Source organism: Erinaceus europaeus, chromosome 16 (genome assembly GCF_950295315.1).
Source record: "Erinaceus europaeus chromosome 16, mEriEur2.1, whole genome shotgun sequence".
Taxonomy (NCBI): domain Eukaryota; kingdom Metazoa; phylum Chordata; class Mammalia; order Eulipotyphla; family Erinaceidae; genus Erinaceus; species Erinaceus europaeus.
Window position 1 is genome coordinate 10537742 of NC_080177.1, and position 20183 is coordinate 10557924.

Consider the following 20183-nt stretch of genomic DNA (forward strand, 5'->3'; position numbering starts at 1 on the left):
ATGCACAAGGACGCATTTTCGAGCCCCTGTCCTCACCTGCAGGGGGAAAGCTTTGCAGGTGATGAAGTAAGGCTGCAGGTGGCTTCTCCTTTCCTTCTCAGTTTCTGACTGTCTCTAGCCAATAAATAACTAAACATAATAATAATGGTAAAAATAGTTCTTTTCTCCCAGTGAATGAGAGGATGGGGTGGGGGGGGGAAGGGGGTTAAGAGAGCGAGAAGGAACAGGGGGGAGGAAAGCACAGAGAAGGAACATCTTGCCAGATGAATGAGGTCTCTGAGGCAAGATGGAAGGGGGCCAAGAAGCTTCTTGAAGGGACAGCATACCACCCCCTCCCAACTCTTCTGTTGTTGTTGTTGCCATATATAATATATCATTTTCTTGTGGGGAGGGCCAGTGGTTTGCAGCACAGTTGTTGATACCTGGGTACAAGCTCTCATATAAAACACTCTCACCCCCAACTTAGGTCTTTTTCTACCATCATGCAACAGGACCTCAAAGCTGTCCCTAGAGCCCCGCCTCTCCCACCTTCTTCCCCAGAGTTCTTTGCTTTGGTGCAATACACCAGACACATCTTTTTTTAAAAAAAGATCTCATTGTTTTAAAAAAATATTTATTTGTATATTTCCTTTTGTTGCCCTTGTTGTCTTATTATTGTTGTTACTGATGTCATTGTTGTTGGATAGAACAGAGAGAAATGGAGAGAGGAGGGGAAGACAGAGGGGGAGAGAAAGACAGACACCCGCAGACCTGCTTCACTGCTTGTGAAGAGACTCCCCTGCAGGTGGGGAGTTGGGGTCTTGAACCGGGATCCTTAGGCCGGTCCTTGCGCTTAACCCACTGCACTACCGCCCAACTCCCTACCAAACACATCTTAAAATCTTTTGAGTCAGTTGTTCTGATTTTGTCATTTCCCCCACCCCCCAGGACTTTGGAGACTGTGGACTGTCCACAGGACCTTGTATTTATGGCACTGCAGGTGACTAATCAAAGCAAAGCCTTAAAGGATGCTGAAATACTAATCTAGAGAGACATACACACACCTGTGGTCTTAGCTGCACTATTCGCAATAGCCAGAGCGGAAGCAGCCTTAATGCTCATCAACAGATGACTGGCTAGAGAATTTATGGGATATGTAGTCCATAGAATACTACTCTGCCATCAAAAAAGATAATATTGTATTTTGGGGGTAAAAATGGATGGGCCCCAAGGTGATTGTGTTTAGTGGAATGAGTAAAGAGATGACAGACAACTACCAGATGGTTTCCTTCATATGTGAAATCTAGAGATCAGATATGCATACTTAAAGGAAGAAAAAAAAAGCAAGCAAATTGTTTCTTTTTAAAACTTCATTTTTTAAAATTATGGAATAGAGACAGAGAGAAATTGAGAGAGGAGGGGAAGATAGAGATGGAGAAAGACAAAGAGACACCTGCAGACCTTGTGGGGACCAGGGGCTCGAACCTGGGTCCTTGTGGACTATCATGTGTGTGCTTAACCAGGTGTGCCACCACCTGGCCCCCAAACTGTTTCTGAGACCTATGAGCACTATGGTGGTTTTCTCTGAGAGGTGGGAGGGTTGGGACACAGAACACTGGTAGTGGGTATGGTGTGGAACTATACACTGTAATCTTATCATCTGTAACTTACTGTTCGTAACCTTAACAAGCAAAGGCGAAGCCTAAAACTACTGTGTCCATCTCTTCTTCAACGTCAGTGAAGAGGAGTCAAGACCACCACACCGCGAGTCCCCCTGCCAGTGCCTTGCTTGCCTTTCAGTTCAGTGGAGTAGAAGTGATGGGGGGGACTGTGCATTAGGACACATGTTCTGCAGAATGAGCACTCCAGACTGGGGTTTTAGACGAGAAACGCACAGCCATGTCCCAGGAGAAATGCACAGTCCAGAAACAGAGCCCTGGGACAGGGATCTGCTGCAGGAGATGCCCACCCACCCAGGCTGACTTCAGGACTACTTCTCCAAGCAGCTGGGAATCCTAGACCCTCTGTGGGAGACTGACAGAAACAGGTCACCTGTTCCCTTTCAGAAGCAGCGGCTGCTCCTAAGCTGTGGCTTCTCTGTTCCTCAGGGGAAGATGGGCTGTTGGGGGAGTGGGGGGGGGGGGGTAGGGAGAAACGGCTCTAGGAATTGCCACCTGCAGACTCAGGCCCAGCTGTTCCTAGGTGATAAGTCTGACCTCACCTTCTGGGGCCTCTGACTGGGTGTCTGAGAATGAACTGCCCACTTTCTGTGTTTCAGGGGAGAATTCGGTTTGCGAGAATACTCAGAAGTTAAGACAGTGACGGTCAAGATCCCCCAGAAGAACTCCTAAGATGCCAGGAGAAGGTGATGGCCAGCTTGCAGGACCCTGCCCCTCTCCCTCTGCTTCCCCGGGTGGGTGGGGGAGGGGGGTTGCTCTCAGGAACCCAGGTCTATACTCAGTCCTTACTTAAAGGTGGAAATGGCCAGGCTGGCCAGTGTAACTGACACAGAACACGAACTGGGCAGGGCTCCTTGGGCTCTGGAAAGGCTCACCTTAAAGATGCTAATAGTGGGGCTGAGGAGATAGCATAATGGTTATGCAAAAGACGTTCATCCCTGAGGTTTCAAGGTCCCTGGTTCAATGCCCAGTGCCACCAAGAGCCAGACCTGAGCAGTGCACCAGTTTCTCTCTTTCTCTCTGAAGCTCACTCATTAAAATAAATTTTAAAAGATACATAGTAAACCCTCCTGCACTGCTGGTGGGAATGTAAATTGGTCCAACCTCTGTGGAGAGCAGTCTGGAGAACTCTCACAAGACTAGAAATGGACCTACCCTATGAGCCTACAATTCCCCTCCTGGGGATATATCCTAAGGAACCCAACACATTCATCCAAAAAGATCTGTGTACACATATGTTCTTGGCAGCACAATTTGTAATAGCCAAAACCTGGAAGCAACCCAGGTGTCCAACAACAGATGAGTGGCTGAGCAAGTTGTGGTCTATATACACAATGGAATACTACTCAGCTATCAAAAATGGTGACTTCACCGTTTTTAAGCCCATCTTGGATGGAGCTTGAAGAAATCGTGTTAAGTGAAATAAGTCAGAAACAGAAGGATGAATATGGGATGATCTCACTCTCAGGCAGAAATTGAAAAACAAGATCAGAAGAGAAAACACAAGTAGAACCTAAACTGGAGTTGGCATATTGCACCAAAGTAAAAGACTCTGGGGTGGAAGTGGGGGAGAGTATAGGTCCAAAAAGGATGACAGAGGACCTAGTGGTATTGTTATGTGGAAAACTGAGAAATGTTATGTACAAAGTATTGTATTTACTGTCAAATGTAAAATGTTATTCCCCCAATAAAGAATTTTTTTTAAAGATACCTAATAGTGGGGGGGGGGGGACAAGGAGAGAAGGGCAGCTACTAGGGTTACCGTTTTTTCATGCCCTTTTCTGGAAGGAAGAGATGGAGAAGAGAGTCAGATTCTTGGATGCCTTCTGTCCTCAGGAACTTTCCTCTTGGGCAAAGGTAACCTTCCCATTGTCTTCATCTCACCCCACTCCTCAACCCCGTCTTCTGGGCCGTCCCCACTGCCGGCCCTCCATGGAGATCTCAGCTGAACTCATTGGGGGCAGATGTTTGGGCCTGGAACAATTTTCCAAGGTTTTGCAGCCAAATTACCATTTCATGTTATCCACTGCTTCAAAGCAAAACACGAACTGGTTTTAGTTAGAGCCAGACCAGACTGCAAATGCCAGGAGCTGGGACGCTGCAGATGTGCTGGGGAGGCCAAACAGGGCTAAACCTGACGCCATCTGCCTCTGGCACCAAGAGAGTGTGAGCATGGAGGGAAAGGGCAGGAAGAGGGAGGCCGGGAGAGCCTCGTGTGGAGCCCATGCTTCCCAGCCTGCGTGTGGCGTGGACACCCGTACCTTTCGCCTCTCACTCGATGCTCTGGAATAAGGCAGGGCCTGGGCTGGTTTTTATAAACTGCTAAAACCTTTCTTTCCCAAAGCTTATCACAAAGATCACAACCCCCTCCCCCCCAGACAGTCTGTATAGCCTTGTAGATTTGGGAAAAGGTAATGGTGGGTGGATGCCTTGTAGACATAATTCTCCATCTGAAACTGGGTGCAGATCTTCTGAATGTTTTATTTTATTTTGAATAGAGACAGAAATGGAGAGGGAAGAGGGAGATGCAGAGGGAGAGAGAGACACCTGCAGTGCTGCTTCGCCAGTTGGGAAGCTTCTCCCCTGCAGGTGGGGCCTGGGGATTTGAACCTGGGTCCCTGCGCACGGTAACGTGTGCATTCTGCCAGATGTGCCACCATTCAGCCCTATTGACTGCAGATCTTAAGGGATAATTACCTCTGTGGGCAGAACCTCTAGCTCCTCTGCTCCCCCAGATCCCACTCACAGCACCTGCTTCCCCCAGTGATGTATTAGGTGTCACTTGGACCTGTCATACCCTAAACAGGTCCCGTATCTACCGGCAGTAATCTGAGGAGGTCTGACCAAGCCTGGAACTTTATTTATTTTTATTTATTTTAATTTTTATTTATAAAAAGGAAACACTGACAAAAACCATAGGATAAGAGGGGTACAACTCCACACAATTCTCACCACCAGAACTCTGTATCACACCCCCTCCCCTGATAGCTTTCCTAGTCTTTATCCCTCTGGGAGTATGGACCCCGGGTGATTATGGGATGCAGAAGGTGGAAGGTCTGGCTTCTGTAATTGCTTCCCCGCTGAATATGGATGCTGACAGGTCGATCCATACTCCCAGCTTGCCTCTCTCTTTCCCTAGTGGGATGAGGCTTGCTCTGGGGAAGTGGGGCTCCAGGACACATTGGTGGGGTCATCTGCCCACCATCTGGAAGTCCAGTTGACATGATGTTAGCATCTGGAACCTGGTGGCTGAAAAAAAAGAGTTAGCATATAGATCCAAAAAAAAAAAAAAAAGTTGACTAATCATGAACCTAAAGGCTAGAAAAGTTCATATGAAGAGTTGGGGGAATAAGAGAACCATACAAAAGGAACTTAGGAACTTTCTTTTTTTTTTTTTCTATGCAGAGTCCCAGCACACCGCGATCACCATGCTCCTCCAGGGCCCCTCCGTCTGTCCGTCCATCAGTCACACCCAGTGGTTCATCACATGTCACCCTTGCCTCTCAGCCTGCCCTGTGCCAGGCCACATGCTCCTGGTCCCCAGAGAAGCCACCAGCTTGGTGCAGGCAGTGTCGGATTTCTCTCCTCCCGCGCCTCCCCCATCTCCCTCATCTGCCAAGCCCAATCCGATCTCTAATGTTAGACGGAGCTCACTTATTTAAAAGTGCCAAACTTAACCTAAAGTATCTGACATGCGGGCCACACGTATACAGCCCCACGTATTCAACAGTCTTCTGCTTCCTAGCCAGTTTTCTATTTATAACCTGTGTCTCTCCATGATGTTTAAAGGACTCTCCACTCGCTGGGGCTTACAGATGACACACAGTGTGTCTGTGGCCAAGGGTCCCAGAGATGTCACTCTTTCAGGTGGCGCCAAGCTTTTCCCTGTAGTGTACATCCCAGTGAATACACCCACTAACCAGCTAGTTACCTTTGCCCTCTATAGAGAATGTGAAAAGGAAGATCTATTCCTTCTAATGTACGTAAGAAACACACCTCTGGGCTAGCAATAAAGCATTTATATTGTGTATTCCTTGGGCTCCTCTGGCTCTGTTTGCGGATGTGTGGGTCCTTGTCCCAGCAGCCCTGTCTGCTCTTCCTGGGTACCAAGCACAAGGCTGGAAGGGTATCTTATTGTGGCAGGGATCTACGCTCAGCTTGCTTGCTTGCTTGCTCTCTTGCTTCCTTCCTTTCTTTAAATATTTTGTTGGTTTATTTATTGGACAGAGACAGAAATCGAGAGGGAGGGGGAAGATAGCAAGGAAGAGAGACAGAGAGACACCGGCGACACTTCTTCACCACTTGAGAAGCTTCCGCCTGCAGGTGGGGACCTGGGGCTTGAACTCTGTGCCTTGCACATTGTAATATGTGCACTCAACCAGGTGCGCCACCACCTGGCCCCCATAATCCCTGCTCTCTGTCTGTTCAGACTGCTTATGTGCGTGTCATCTTGCGTGGAAGACAAATGTACTCACAGGATGCAACAACTATCATTCAGAGCAGCCTCCGTGAAAGCTCTAAGTAGAGAAATGTTTAGGGTTTCGTCCTCACCCATGGGAACTTCCAACACTAGAGTTCAGGTCACAGATGGCATTTTGCACTCCTCCCTTCTTTCCTTCCTTCCTTCCTTCCTTTGTTCCTTCTTTTCCTTCTTCATTCACTCATTTATTCATTTAACAAAGTAAACTAAAGGAAAAATCCCAGTGCCCTCTTTTTGCAACTAAAAGTCTACTGTCTGTCAGTGGGAACTGTGTGAACAGCTAGTGTTCTTTTTGTTTGTTTGTTTTATTTTGTTTTGTTTTTCTCTGTATCCTCAGAGCCGAGCTTTCTGGGAGTGATTTCTGTCCCTGAACCTGCACATCCCCTCCTTCCAAATCCCTAGACTCTCGACCCACCATGGGTCAAATAAGGCCAAAACAGACTATGGTTTCGTCACAGAAGAAGTCAGATGCCTATCTGAGCAGAGAGATGTTCTCTGGATGCTGTGGGTTGTTCTGACAGGCTGAGGTCTTGTCCCTAAGTGGAACAGATAAAGTGGGGGAGGGAGGAAGAATGCAGTCTTGGGGGTTGTGGGTTCATTTTAAAGTCCTCTGGAGAGGACCCTCACCCCACCCCACCCCACAGAGCTGATGCATAGCTGGGATCTAGAATAAGACAGAACTGGATAGTTCTTCAAAGCACAAAGTTTTGTTCCTTTTTGAACATTAAAATAATGTTTTGATAAGGCAGGAAGAAATTGAGAGGAAAGGGGAGGAGAGAAAATGACACCTGCAGCTTCAGTACCTCACTATCAAAGCTTCTGCACTGCAAATTGGGACCTGGAGCTTGAACTGAGGTCCTTGAGCATGATAACATGGACACTCAGCTGCATGTGTCACTGCTCAGCCCCCGCAAAGTGTAGTTTCTTTTCTTTATTTATTCCCTTTTGTTGCCCTTGTTTTATTGTTGCAGTTATTATTGTTGTTGATGATGTCATTATTGTTGGATAGGACAGAGAGAAATGGAGAGAGGAGGGGAAGACAGAGAGGAGGAGAGAGAGACAGACACCTGCAGACCTGCTTCACCGCCTGTGAAGCGACTCCCCTGCAGGTGGGGAGTCGGGGGCTCGAACCGGGATCTTTGTACCGGTCCTTATGCTTTGCGCCACCTGTGCTTAACCCACTGCATTACCGCCCAACTCCCTGCAAAGTGTAGTTTCTTAAACTTCCTCTCTTTGTGATCCTGAACTAAAGGCAAATCAGGATGATATGACAAGTGCCATCAATGAAGGGAACGCAGAGATCCTGGCAGTCCTAGTTCATCAGCACCTCATGTTTATATAAGGCCACTTAAGATTTTATTGGGGGGATTAATAGTTAACAGTTAACCGTAAATATAGTCCTTTGTACGTAAGTATAATTTCTCAGCTTTTCAGTTTTCTGCATAACACTCTGAACTCCCAGCCTAGGTCCTCCTCCACCATTATGCACCAGGACCTGGACCCCCACCCCAGAGTCCTTTACTTTGTAATACACCAAAACCCAGCCCAAGTTCCTGCTTCTGTTCTTATTTCTCAACTTCTGTCCATGAGTGAGATCATCCCATATTCATCCTTCTCTTTCTGACTTACCTCACATCACATGATTCCTTCAAGCTCCATCCAAGATGAGGTGAAGAAGGTGACTTCCTCATTCTTCACAGCTGAGTATTATTCCATTATGTTTGTAGACCACAACTTTCTCAGCCACACATTTTTTGTTGGCCAACTGGGTTGCTTCCAGGTTTGGGCTGTTACAAATTGTGCTGCTATGAATGTAGGTGTACACAAATCTTTTTAGATGGATGTATTTGATTCCTTAGGACATATCCCCAGGAGAGAAATTGCAGGGTCATAGGGAAGGTCCATTTAACCTTCTGAGTATTCTCCAGATGCCTGCTCTCCACAGGGGTTGAACCCATTGACATTCTCTATAGGATCACCTTTAAATTGTAAAGACCCAAGCCTTCTATCATTCCTTTCCTCTGCAATGCCCTCAGTGCATGCCTACTGATGACCTCATTCTTCATGAGGCTTTAGATAATCCCTATTGGGGCTAAAGCACAGAAACAGGGGATCTACTGGGCGGTATAATAAGACAAGAAGACCACCCAGGAGAATAGGACAATCCAAGCGACAAGATGGTATATGGTTTCCACACTGGGCTGAAGGAGGGAGTGCGGGCACAGAAGGTAGGCACTCCTGGTATGACACACAGGCAGAGGTGAGGTGGAGGCACCCTTGGATGACAAGGAGGGGGCAGGTGGGTGACGTGGTACAGCTGGACAGCAAGCAATTGGGTGGCACCAAGTCCTGGGGCTCAGCCAGTCTTCTGGGCCTGGGACAGAAACTCAGGCGTTGCAGGGTACAGTGAGTGGCTGGTCTGGTGCAGAGGAGTGGAAGGAAAAACAGACCAGAGCTTGAGGGGAATTTCACGGGACACTGAGTGGGGGCAAAGGGGTGGGGGCTGGGGAAGACAGGAACAGAACAACAGGGAGGTCCCCAGAGGAGGTTTTCAAACCTGCCCTTCTGTACCACTGTCCCAGAAGTCTATAAACTGTGGTATAGAGTTTTGGGGAAAGAGCTTGACTTAAGGCTTCGAACATACATAAGCTCAGGATCAACAGAGGTTATGCATATATTTCACAGACTACTGTAAACCAGTAACCCCCTAATAAAAAAAGACTACAAATAAATATGAATGGCATTATTTAAAAAGAGAAATCCAGACAGAAATCTCCTGCAGGCAGTTGGGGAGAGAGGGTTAGAATCTGACTTTGAGGCTAAGCGCAGGTGGCGCAAAGCACAAGGACTGGCATAAGGATCCCAGTTCGAACCCCGGCTCCCCACCTGCAGGCGAGTCGCTTCACAGGCGGTGAAGCAGGTCTGCAGGTGTCTATCTTTCTCTCCTCCTCTCTGTCTTCCCCTCCCTGTCTCCATTTCTCTCTGTCCTATCCAACACCGACAACAACAATAATAACTACAACAATAAAAAAAAAAAACAAGGGCAACAAAAGGGAATAAATAAATAAAATAAATAAAAAAAAAAAAGAATCTGACTTTGATGACTGGAATGTGGCAATGGCTGTACCTACAGAGAGTTTGAGATCAAGACACAACCACGGCTAGAGAGAAGGAGCCCAGCCATAGCAGCCATAGAAGTCGAAGTCAAATACGTCCTTTTCTTGCTTGTGATAGGTGAGTAGATAATGCATACTGATTCACTAAGTACAGTTGTACCATCCAGCACAACAGTGATTCACTTAATGATAGAGAAAGGGATTCCATATGTTTAAATGGAAAATGCATTTAATGGCTATCTTTTATATTTATTTATATATTATTAGAAACAGAGAGAAATTGGAAGGGGAGGGGGAGAGAGAAAGGGAGATAGACACCTGCAGCCCTATTTCGCCACTCATGAAACTTTCCCCCCTGCAGGTGGGGACCAAGGGTTTGAACCTGGGTCCTTGCGTATTGTGGTGTGTATATTTAACCAGCTGTTCCACCACCTGGCCCCATTAATGTGGCTATTTTTCACCAATTTTGGGGGTGAAAATGTAGTGTTTTATTTTCTTTTTATGAGTAATCTAATATTGATTTACAACGTTATATGAAAACAGGGATATAATTCCACACCGTTCCCACCATCAGAGTTCTGTGCCCCCATTCCCTCCACTGGAAACTGCAGTAGTTCTCCCAAGATCACAGACACAGCTTAGCTACTATTTCTATGACCATCTATCTGTATTTATATAAATGTGCCCATGATTTCTGTGGAAGCCAAGTACATTCACAAGCAGTGAAGCAGGCCTTTCTCTCTCTCTCTCTCTCTCTCTCTCTCTCTCTCTCTCTCTCTCTCGCCCTCTCTTCCACTCTCCTATAAGATAGCCTCAGGTCTATAGGACAGGAAGTCAGGGGAGATGGCCTGAGGCACAGGCAGCTTCTGCAAGGCTGCAGAAATCCCCCTGCTTTTGGGAACAAGAGTTTATCTCTTCTCTCATGAAACATAGCAGTGGCTTCTGCTTGCTCAGGGAGGAGGTGGCCACCTCTGTCTGTGCTATTACCACCCCAGACTTCACCTGAGCCCAAGCACAGGCTCCAGTCACCCAACCCATACCCACTAGGCACTTTCTCTGCCCTGCTCTGCACCCTGGCCGCCCCAGAGGCCCACGAGACAGAGCACACAACAGCTTGCAGAAGATAGACGCCATCTTGAGTTTGAAGAGAGCAGAGCTGGATTCTCTGGCTAGAGTCAGGGGGAGGATTCTGGCCAGGACTCGGTGTGAAGGGATGAGTAGAATCTGAGAAGGTGTCAAGAGGAGAAATCTCCATTCGGAATCTGCTAGAGCCGAGCTCTGCGTTCTTGGCAGGGGGAGGGCTGCAGGTGCGGCCTGAGCAGGAGCAAACGTTTGTTGCCAGTTGTATGTGTTTGTACAGTCTTTTATCCGTATTCCTCATTGTTTTCGTTGACTAAAGTCCCAGAAATATCTCAAGTCAGTTCCCACAGATGCCAAAGAAATATAACAGGAGTTAATGGCAAGGACAATAACAAAATCACATGAATTACAAGTGGGTGTAGGGCTGGGGAGACAGCCCAGTGCTTATGCCAAAGACTCACATGGCCTGAGGCTCTGAGGGCCCGGGTTCAATCTCTGGCACCATCATAAGCCAGAGCTGAGCAGTGATCTGGTAAAATAAATAAACAAATAAATATAAAAAATGAAAGAGTAAAAAGAAGAAAGGGAAGAAAGTAAGAGTTAGAATGAAGCTGGAAATACACACACTTACAAGGTCCTGTCATTCTCAGAAGTAGGGGCCCTGGCTGCTCCTTTCTTTTTTAAAATGCATTTTATTTGTTTTTATTTTATATTTATTTTTTCATTGCCACCAGTGTTATCACTAGGGCTTTGATGAATCCACCAGTCCTAATGGCCATGTTTTCCTTTTTATTTATTTAGTTTTCCTTTTATTTTTTTTTATTTGTGAGGAATGGGAACAATAGAGAAAAAGAGAGAAGGAGAGGCACTGCTTCACTGCTCCTGAAGCTTCCCCCTCTGCAGGTGGGGACCAGGGACTTGAACCCAGGTCCTTGCACATGGTGGCATGTGCACACAACTGGGTATACCACCACCTGGCCCCTATTTATTTGATTTTAATGAAAGAGATACAGAAAGGAAGAGAAAGAAAAGAAAGAAAGGGAAAGAAAGAGAAAGGGAAGGAAGGAAGGAAGGAAGGAAGGAAGGAAGGAAGGATGGAAGGAAGGAAGGAAGGAAGGAAGGAAGGAAGGAAGGAAAGACACTGCTCAGCTCTGGATTGTGGTGGTGCAGGAGACTGAATCTGGGACTTTGGAGCCTCACCCATGAAAGCCTTCATGCATAGCCATTATGCTACCGCTCCGTCCCCCAACCTGGCAGGGCTCAAATATGCAAAGTAACAACCACCATGTCTGAGGAGGGAACTGACTCTGTGGACACTGTCCACTCTTCCTTGGCTCTCCTTCCCTCTACAGATGTGCATGGCGACATCACAACAAGCCAAGCAGTTTCTCTCTGTGGCTTGGTGTCCATGGTGCTACCTCTCAGCTGAGACTGGGTGCTTCTCCTCACTCTCAGGGTCACCCCTGGATGGTATTTTTACCCATGTCTGTAGAGGGGCTGTGTGGACCTTCACCCAGGTCCTCCTGGTGACGGCCTTGTGCATAGATGCAGCCAAGTAGCCCCACAGCCGAGAATAAGGGACATTGCCCAAGCATCTCAGAACAGGGAGCTCCTGACCTCCATGCAGAAATAAAATGTGCATCCTGGGTAGATAGCTCAGCCTTGAGACCCAGCTTTGACTGCAGCACCACGTAGGCCAGAGTCAAACAATACTCTCAACTTTCTCCCCTTCCTTTGAAAATAAGTAGAAAAACACATCTTAAAAAAAAAAAAAAACAAAACAAAACTAATAACCCACTAGGAAAAGATAGAACCAGGCTGAGGGTATGGATCAACCTGCCAATGCCCATGTCCAGCAGAGAGGCAATTATAGAAGCCAGACCTTCCTCCTTCTGCATCCCATAAAGAATTTTGGTCCATGCTCAATAGGGGAGAAGTGACAGAGGGAAGATGACCAGAGGGCTCTGAACTTAAACTTTATCAGGACCACAGGAGAGAGGAGGAAAAGGAAGGGATGTTTGGATATAGTAATAGGTGTATGTGTGCCTTGGAGAGGAAGAAAAGATGGGACCTTAAAAAAGGGAGGCGTGTATGTGTGTGTGTGTGTGTGTGTGTGTGTACAGATAGTTATGTGAATAATAGTTAACCCATATCTACAACCCTGGGAGAACTGCTGTTACAGTAGAGGGATCGGGAATCCAGAACTCTACTGGTGGGAACGGTTCTGAGTTGTCCCCCTGTTAACTTGTAACTTTATTATTATTTTTTACCTCCAGGGTTATTGCCAGGGCTTAGTGTATGCACTATGAGTACACAGCTCCTGTGGCCAGTTTCTTTTTTCAATTTTTTTTTGGATAGGACAGAGAGAAATTGAGAGAGGAGGGGAAGATAGAGAGGGAGAGAAAGTTAGACACATCTGCAGACCTGTTTCACTGCTTGTGAAGCAACTCCCCCTGCAGGTGGTGAGCCAGGGACTCAAACCAGGATCCTTGCATGGATCCTTGAGCTTTGTACTATGTGCCCTTAACCTGGCACGCCACCGCCCAGCCTCCTTATCTTGTAATTTTGTAAGTCAATATTAAATCACTAATAAAATGTTAAAAAAATATCTTTGGTCCATACTACCAGAGGGATAAATGTTAGAGGAAGAGGACCAGAGATTCTCTGAACTCCAATTCCATCAAAACCCAGAGATAAAAGAGGAAAAGAAAAAAAACGGGGGGGGGGGCATTCAGAACTAGTAAGTGTGACTTAGAGTGGAAGAGAAGGTAAGACCATAGGGGAAAAAATGGACAAATACATATAATATAGACAGTTAAAGAAATAATAGTCAACCCATATCCGTGACCTTGGGAGAACTACTGCAGTTTCCAATGGAGGGAATGGGGACACAGAATTCTGGTGGTGGGAACGGTGTGGAATTATACCCCCGTTATCCTACAAGTTTGTAAATCAGTATTAAATCACTAATAAAACAAAATGAAATGCAGCTAAACTCTCTTTATGACAAGCCAGTTGTCTTTGGGTACACTCCTGATATCCTTTTTAAATTTTTTTATTGTCTTTATTTATTGGGTAGATACAGAAATCAAGAGGTAAGGGGGCAATAGAGAAGAAGAGAAACAGAGAGACACCTACAGCCCTGCTTCACCACTGGCAAAACTTCATCCCTACAGGGGGGGACCAGGGGCTCAAACCTGGGTCCTTGTGCATTAAAATATGTGCACTCAACCAGGTGTGCCACCACCCAACCTCCACCTCTGATCTTCCATGAGTCCATCCCCACTTCCTCCTCCCTGGGGTCATTCCTTCCCCAGCCCACCTCCCACAGTTAAGATTCCCAACAGTGCAAGGGAGGGGGAGATGGCAAAGTGGATGGCACATGGCTTGGGTGGATCTGAGACTTCGGGATGCACACTCCCAGCTCTGCTCAAACATAGAAGGGCAGACATACTCTGCCTCCCCTGCTTGGAGATGTTGACTCTCAGAAGGGTTTTTGGGGAGACATCCTAAAAAGGCACTTTCTCTTTCTGGTTTATCTCACTTCACATGATTTCTTCAAGCTGTATCCAAGATGAGGTGAAGAGGGTGAATTCTCCATTCTTCATAGCTGAATAGTATTCCATGGTATACATAGACCACAACTCTCTCAGCCACTCATCTGTTGTTGGGCACCTGGGCTGCTTGCAGGTTTTGACCAGTACATATTGTGAATATAGGATGGCCTCACTCATAGACAGGAGCTGAGAAAGAAGAACAGAAATTGGAAACACAGAGTGGAACTTTGACTGGTGTATTGTACCAAAGTAAAGGACTCTGGTGTGTGTGTGAAGGGGGGTTGGGGGGAATCAGGTCCTGGTGCATGATGGTGGAGGAGGAACTAGGCTGGGTTCAGAGTGTGCTGCAGAAAACGGAGACATTTTAAACATGTACCAATAACTGTATTTGCTGTAAGTCATTAATAACTGTATTTGCTGTAAATCATTAATCCTCTAACTAAAAAAAAAAAAAAAAAAAAAAAAAAAAAGAGCATGCATTACCATACATAAGGACCTGGGTTCGAGCCCCTGCCCTCATCTGCAGGGGGGAGGCTTCACAAGTGGTAGAGCAGGCTGCTTTCTCTCTTCCTCTTTCCCTCTCTTCCCTTATTTCTTTATGCCCCTATTATAATAATACATAAGTCAGTTATTTTCAAAAAGAGGCACCTTATATCTGCACAACTCCAGCCATCAAGGGCCAGGGGACATGACTGCAGCTACCCCAACTACCCCCCAAGTCTGGGACCTGTACAACCCACTTTCCAGGCACTGTATAGGGTGGCTTGCAGACCCCAGACTCTGGCCAGGCTGTGCCACTTCGAATTTCACAGGGCAGCTTTACCTCAGAGGAGCAGAGACCCAGATGGGCAGGAGAGCCCGAGGCTGCCTTCCTGAACAGGGACATGGATTCTCATTTGGTCACTGGCTGGATTAAAAGGACAACCAGCTTGCCACTTGGCCTTTGATCTGAAACTGCTGGGCTAATGTTTTCTTGGACCTTTTATCTACAAAGCGAGGAAGAGTCTGAAACCAGTGTGGCCCGGAGCCCTGCTGGACCCAGAGCCCCTCTTAATGGCTTCAAGGCTTCTGGCTTTGCTTGTCTGATTTGCTTTCCAAGAACAGGTAAGAGCAGGTCCCTGTCCTCCTTCCCACGACAAAGATATTATTTAATGAGTGTCTCCTCTCACAGCATGGCTTCTCCCTGCCCACCCCAGCTCCCCCCCCACACACCCCTCCCATTTTCAGTTTTCAGAGACTTGCAGCTGGGTTCATAGCTTATATCCTCTGCAGGAAAAAAAAAAAAGTGACACCAACCCAAGCTTGCCCTAACTCCAAAGAATACCTACCCCTCTTATCTTTCCCTGCTCTAGCACCAAATTCAGAGGTTCCAGGACCCTGGGAAACCTCTCTCTATCTTTGTGACTGCAAGCAGATAGTCGAATTCACAGATTGATATGGGAGAATCTTTCCTAATTCCTCTTGGTCTGTGATCTAAGTACAGATTCTCTAAACTTCCATGAGACAACCTAGTGGCAATGACCAAGAAGCCCCAATGCTCCCTAACTTGCTGGCCCTGGCAGGCCTCAGGACAGGGCCTATGTGCCAAACAGCTAGGAGCTCAGCCTCCATTCTCCGAGTGAGGCTCATTCACAAACAACACGAGTTTCATGTAAAGTTGAATCAGTTCCAGATGTCACTTGTCAGTACAACCAGCTCTTGCTTCCTAGTGGCCCTGGGGGAGGTGTGATCCTCACAGACACACTCAGAGCCGGCAGCAATGTCCCCTCCTGGTCACTAAGTGTGTGTATAGGACAAGAAGTGGGTGTTGGGGGCCTGGGGGGGGGGGCTTGTCATGCCAGGCAGAATCTGGGAGGCAGGTGTGTGTGTGCATGTGTACAGTGTTATACATCCATGTGCCTACATGAGGGAGTCTGGCGGTAGCGCAGCGGGTTAAGCACAGGTGGCGCAAAGCACAAGGACCATAGTAAGGATCCCAGTTTCCTATCACAGAAGATATTGTCCCAGTTCCCCTTTCCTTAAAATGTCAGGGGTAGAGCAAATTGGTGAAGAAGGCAAATGTTCTAAGCGCAGCGTTTGGCCATCTGGTGCTGAATAAAGGTGAGCTGTGTGGAAGCTATTACTGTCATCCTTGTTACTTAGCTCAAGGAACAAGGTGATATATTTTTGGCCTGGGGGGAGGATGGTGGAGGGAACAGATTATCTGGTTTGAATATTATATGGAAGAAGGGGCTGAGATTCTAAGGAAAGAGATGGTATCACTCAGGAAGCACCACATTCAATGAAGGCATCCTTTTCCCCCACCATGAGCTGCAGAGTCAGGTGCCTCTGGGTCCCTGGTGGGTTCTGAGGTCTGGATGCTGCCTAAAGGCTACAGAGGGAGAAAGCCCAGGCCACAGTCTCCTGCTGCCCACTGCCCACTAGTCTGCTCCATTCCCATAAGGCACTGTTATTCTTGCAAAAGACCTACAAGGCTTCCCCACCAAAAGAATCCAGAGGAATCAATAACCTTAAATAACCACAGAAAAACAAATCCCTCTCCACCAAACTCCCCCAGCCCCCAGGGCTGGGCTCAGGGCACAGTGACCCAGAACTATGATTCGGCAGGGTTGTTTTTTTGTTTTGTTTTGTTTTTTTTTATTTTTACCCCTTTTCCTGCTCAAAGATAACAACAAAAAAAATGCGCAAAGCCACAAACATATTGGAAACACTTGTTGGATTTTTTTTTCCATGTGCATTCTATGCTATCAAGGGCTTTGTAATAAATAAGCTTGTCAGGAATTCTTTTCAGGAAAGTGAACCGCAAGTTCTAGTCTTGTCTATTCAACACATTGTTGAGAAATGTTTGGGTAACCTTTACAGCCCTGCTCCAGGATGGAGGCTCTCCTGTGCTCTGGCGAATTCTTTCCTCCGATGGAGAAGGTCAGTGAGGCTCTGGGAGAGGAGCTCGTGTGTCCTGGGTTGGGAGGATGAAGGGTCTGTGGTTGTGGAGAAAAAAAAAAAAGAAAGAAATGGAGGGAGGGAGGGAGGGAGGGAGGGAGGGAGGAAGGGAGGAAGGAAGGAAGGAAGGAAGGAAGGAAGGAAGGAAGGAAGGAAGGAAGGAAGATGTATGGCATTCTCACAGGAAGGAAGAAAGAAAGATAGAAAGGAGTGCTGAACATCATGTCTGGCTGGGGTAGGCCTTGCCTGGGCAGGAAGGAGGAAAAGCCTGGGATGTGTTGGATACAGCCAACCAGGAAGGCTGGCTTCCCAGTGGGCAGGTGTCAGATGTCCAACAGATCTGAGGACAGGAGTCCAAAGTTGTGAGAGGCAGGGAAAAAGGCCTCAGGGAACAAGCTGGTCCTTGATGCTCCCTCCTGCCCACTCTGTTCCTCCTCCCTGCATCAGATCTGCTCCAAGGGCTGGGAAGACAACAACATAGTTATACAAACAAGCTCTCATACTTGAGGCTGCAAGCCCCCAGGTTCAGGTCCCCAGAACCACCATAAGCCCGAGCTGAGAAATGCTCTGGTCTCGCTGTGTCTTTCTCTCTTTCATAATAAATAAATACTATTTAAAAAATCTGCTCCAATACCATAACCCAGAAACAGAGCCCCCAAAGGACCCTGTCTGGACTGTCTATAGTAGTCCTGGGGTGAGAGAAGGAGAGAGGACCTTGGGCTGCTTAAGGGTGCATCTGGGAACAGAGCGACTGTTTGGAGGACCTTATCACCAGCCCCTGCTCCTGCTGGCTTTGTCCTTTGGGGCAGAGTTGCAGGAGATGTGAGGATATGGGGGTCTTCCTCTCTGATTGTCCCAAGTCCAGTTTCTGGTTTTCCCTGCTCTTCCCACATCTAGACAGGGTGACTGTAGCATCTAATGGCAATGAAGCAAATTTTACTTCATGCAAAGCCCGGTGTGACAGTATTTGACTTTCCGTGACACTGGGCGGTGGGCCTTTGCTTGGTTTCACAACCTGCTTCATAGCATCGTTCCTCCAGAATACAGAAGGAACTCATGGCTGCTGACAGACTCGGGAAAATCAAGATGGGCTGGGTGCACAATGAAATCCTAGTTGGCTTTTCCAAAGTAGTCCTGATACACACTACAGTATGGGTGAAACTTGCAGGTGTGACAAGTGAAATGCGTCAGGCTCCAAAGAGCAGGTATGTTCACCTGTCCCACCTACACGAGGTGCCTAGGACAGTCACATGAGTGGAGATAGACCGAGTGTGAGTTGAAGAAAGGGAGACAGGTAGGGAGGAGCTGCTGCCTCATGCAATCCGAGTCTCAGTTTGAGCAGAATTAATGCCGTGACAGCAACAATAGAAAAATGGCCTCCAGGAGCAGTGGATTTGTAGTGTAGGTATCAAGCCCCAGCGATAACCCCAGAGGCAAAAGAAAAAGAAAAAAAAAAAAAAGAATTAATGCCATGAGGCATTTAATACACTTAAAATGGTAGACTTGGTATGTTTCACGGTAGTTGTATTTGATCACAAAAAAAAAAAAAAAAAAAAAAAAGGCCTGGGCTGGGGAGATAGAGCATAATGGTTCTGCAAAAGACTTTCATGTCTCCTGAGATTATAAGGACCCAAATTCAATCCCCAGCACCATAAGCCATAGCTGGGCAGTGCTATGGTATCTATCTATCTACCTACCTATCTATCTATCTACCTATCCATCTATCTATCTCTTCCTATGTTCCTATGTATCTCTCTCATTGAAATTAATGTAATATTAAAAACCAGCCCTGCCCCCTAAAAAAAACTCAATAAATTCACATACATTCAGGGGTGAATAGAGGAAAGGAAGTACTACCTCTCCCTTCCTTGTTAAACCCAAGTGCACCTAGCAGCAAAGCTTTGAGCTGGCTGGGACAGGGACCTAGGAGAGCATGAGTGACACCTCCCAGAGCAGCCTTTTCTTTCTCAGATGCATACCTGGCTCTCCTCTCTGCAGTAGCAGAAGCACCAGCAGCCAGGCATGTCCGTGTTGACATGTAGCTTCCTGTTGGGCCTTCTCCAGCTCTAACACATACGTTTCCATCTTCAGCTTTTGCTTGGCTTCAGTTTCTCTTGGGGAATCCTAAGCTATCCCTCTTTCTCATGATCGAGACTATAAATCACATGGGATGGGCCCCTCTGCCACCCACCCAAATCCTGAAGTGACTAAAACCAGGCAATTGGTATTCCAGGATGCAAATATTCCCAAGTGACCAGAAGTGTTTTTCAAAAGAACAATTACATCTTCCAGAGCCTGCCATTTGAAATCTGATTTATAAGGAACTTAGATGAGGACTATACAATAGAATTTTAAAAGTTGAAGGAGACCTTTGAGATTATTCAGTCTAAGTTCCTTGCTTTACAGATCTAGAAAATAAACCTTCGGTAGGGTGATGGCACGCTCAGTTAAGCACACATAGTACTAAGCACAAGGACCCACACAAGAATCAAGGTTTGATCCCCTGCTCCTCACCTGTCAGTGGGGGAGGGGGAGGACACTTCACAAGCAGTGAAGCAGATCTGCAGGTGTCTCTCTTTCTCTCTCCCTCTCTATCTCACCCTCCTCTCAATTTCTCTCTGTCCTAGCCAATAAAATGGAAAAAAATGGCCTCCAGGAGCAGTGGATTCATAGTGCTGGCACTGAGCCCCAAGGATAACCCTGGAGGCAAAAAAAAAAAAAAAAAAAAAGAAGAAGAGAAAAGAAAAGGAAAAATAAAAGAAAAAGAAACCCTAAAATGGGCCAGGTGGCGGCACACATGGTTAAGTGTACACATTACAGTGCTCAAGGTCCCAGGTTCAAGCCCTTGGTCCCCATTTGCAGAGAGAAAGCTTCCCAAGTGGTAGAGCAGGGATGCAGATGTCTCTCTTTCTCTCTCCCTCTCTATCTCCCCTTTCCTCTCAATTTCTCTCTGTCTCTACCCAGTAATAAATAAATAAAATATTAAAACAAAGAAACAAAAATAAATGTCTTCGAGTTAGTTTAAATTGCCATCAGAGTTATTGCTGGAGTTCGGTACTGGCACTATAATTCCACCGTTCCTAGTAGCCATTTTTCCCCTTTTTTTCTTTCCCCTATTTTATATGATAGGACAGAGAAAAATTGAGAAGCAGGGGTAAACAGAGGGGAAGAGTGGACAATAGTTGCCTACAGACCTGCTTCACCAGTTATGAAGCTTCCCCCCTGCAGGTGGGGTGAGGGAGCTAGAACCTGGGTCCTTGTGTGTGCTCATCTGGGAGGTCCACCTCCTGCCCACCCCCCTCACACACACAAAGTAACTTGATAATATCAAGTTTTCCCTGTCACCAATACT

General features: G+C 46.8%; 1 protein-coding gene across 1 annotated transcript in view; it reads left to right on the plus strand.

Annotated features, from left to right (window-relative positions):
* Positions 1-5688, plus strand: part of ALDH1A2 (aldehyde dehydrogenase 1 family member A2) — a 96630-nt gene extending 90942 nt beyond the window's left edge. Inside the window, 2 exon segments of the mRNA XM_060174454.1 lie at positions 2258-2344; positions 5064-5688. Coding sequence (XP_060030437.1) covers positions 2258-2330 — 73 coding nt within the window. The 3' untranslated portion in view covers positions 2331-2344; positions 5064-5688.
* The last annotated feature ends 14495 nt before the right edge of the window (positions 5689-20183 follow it).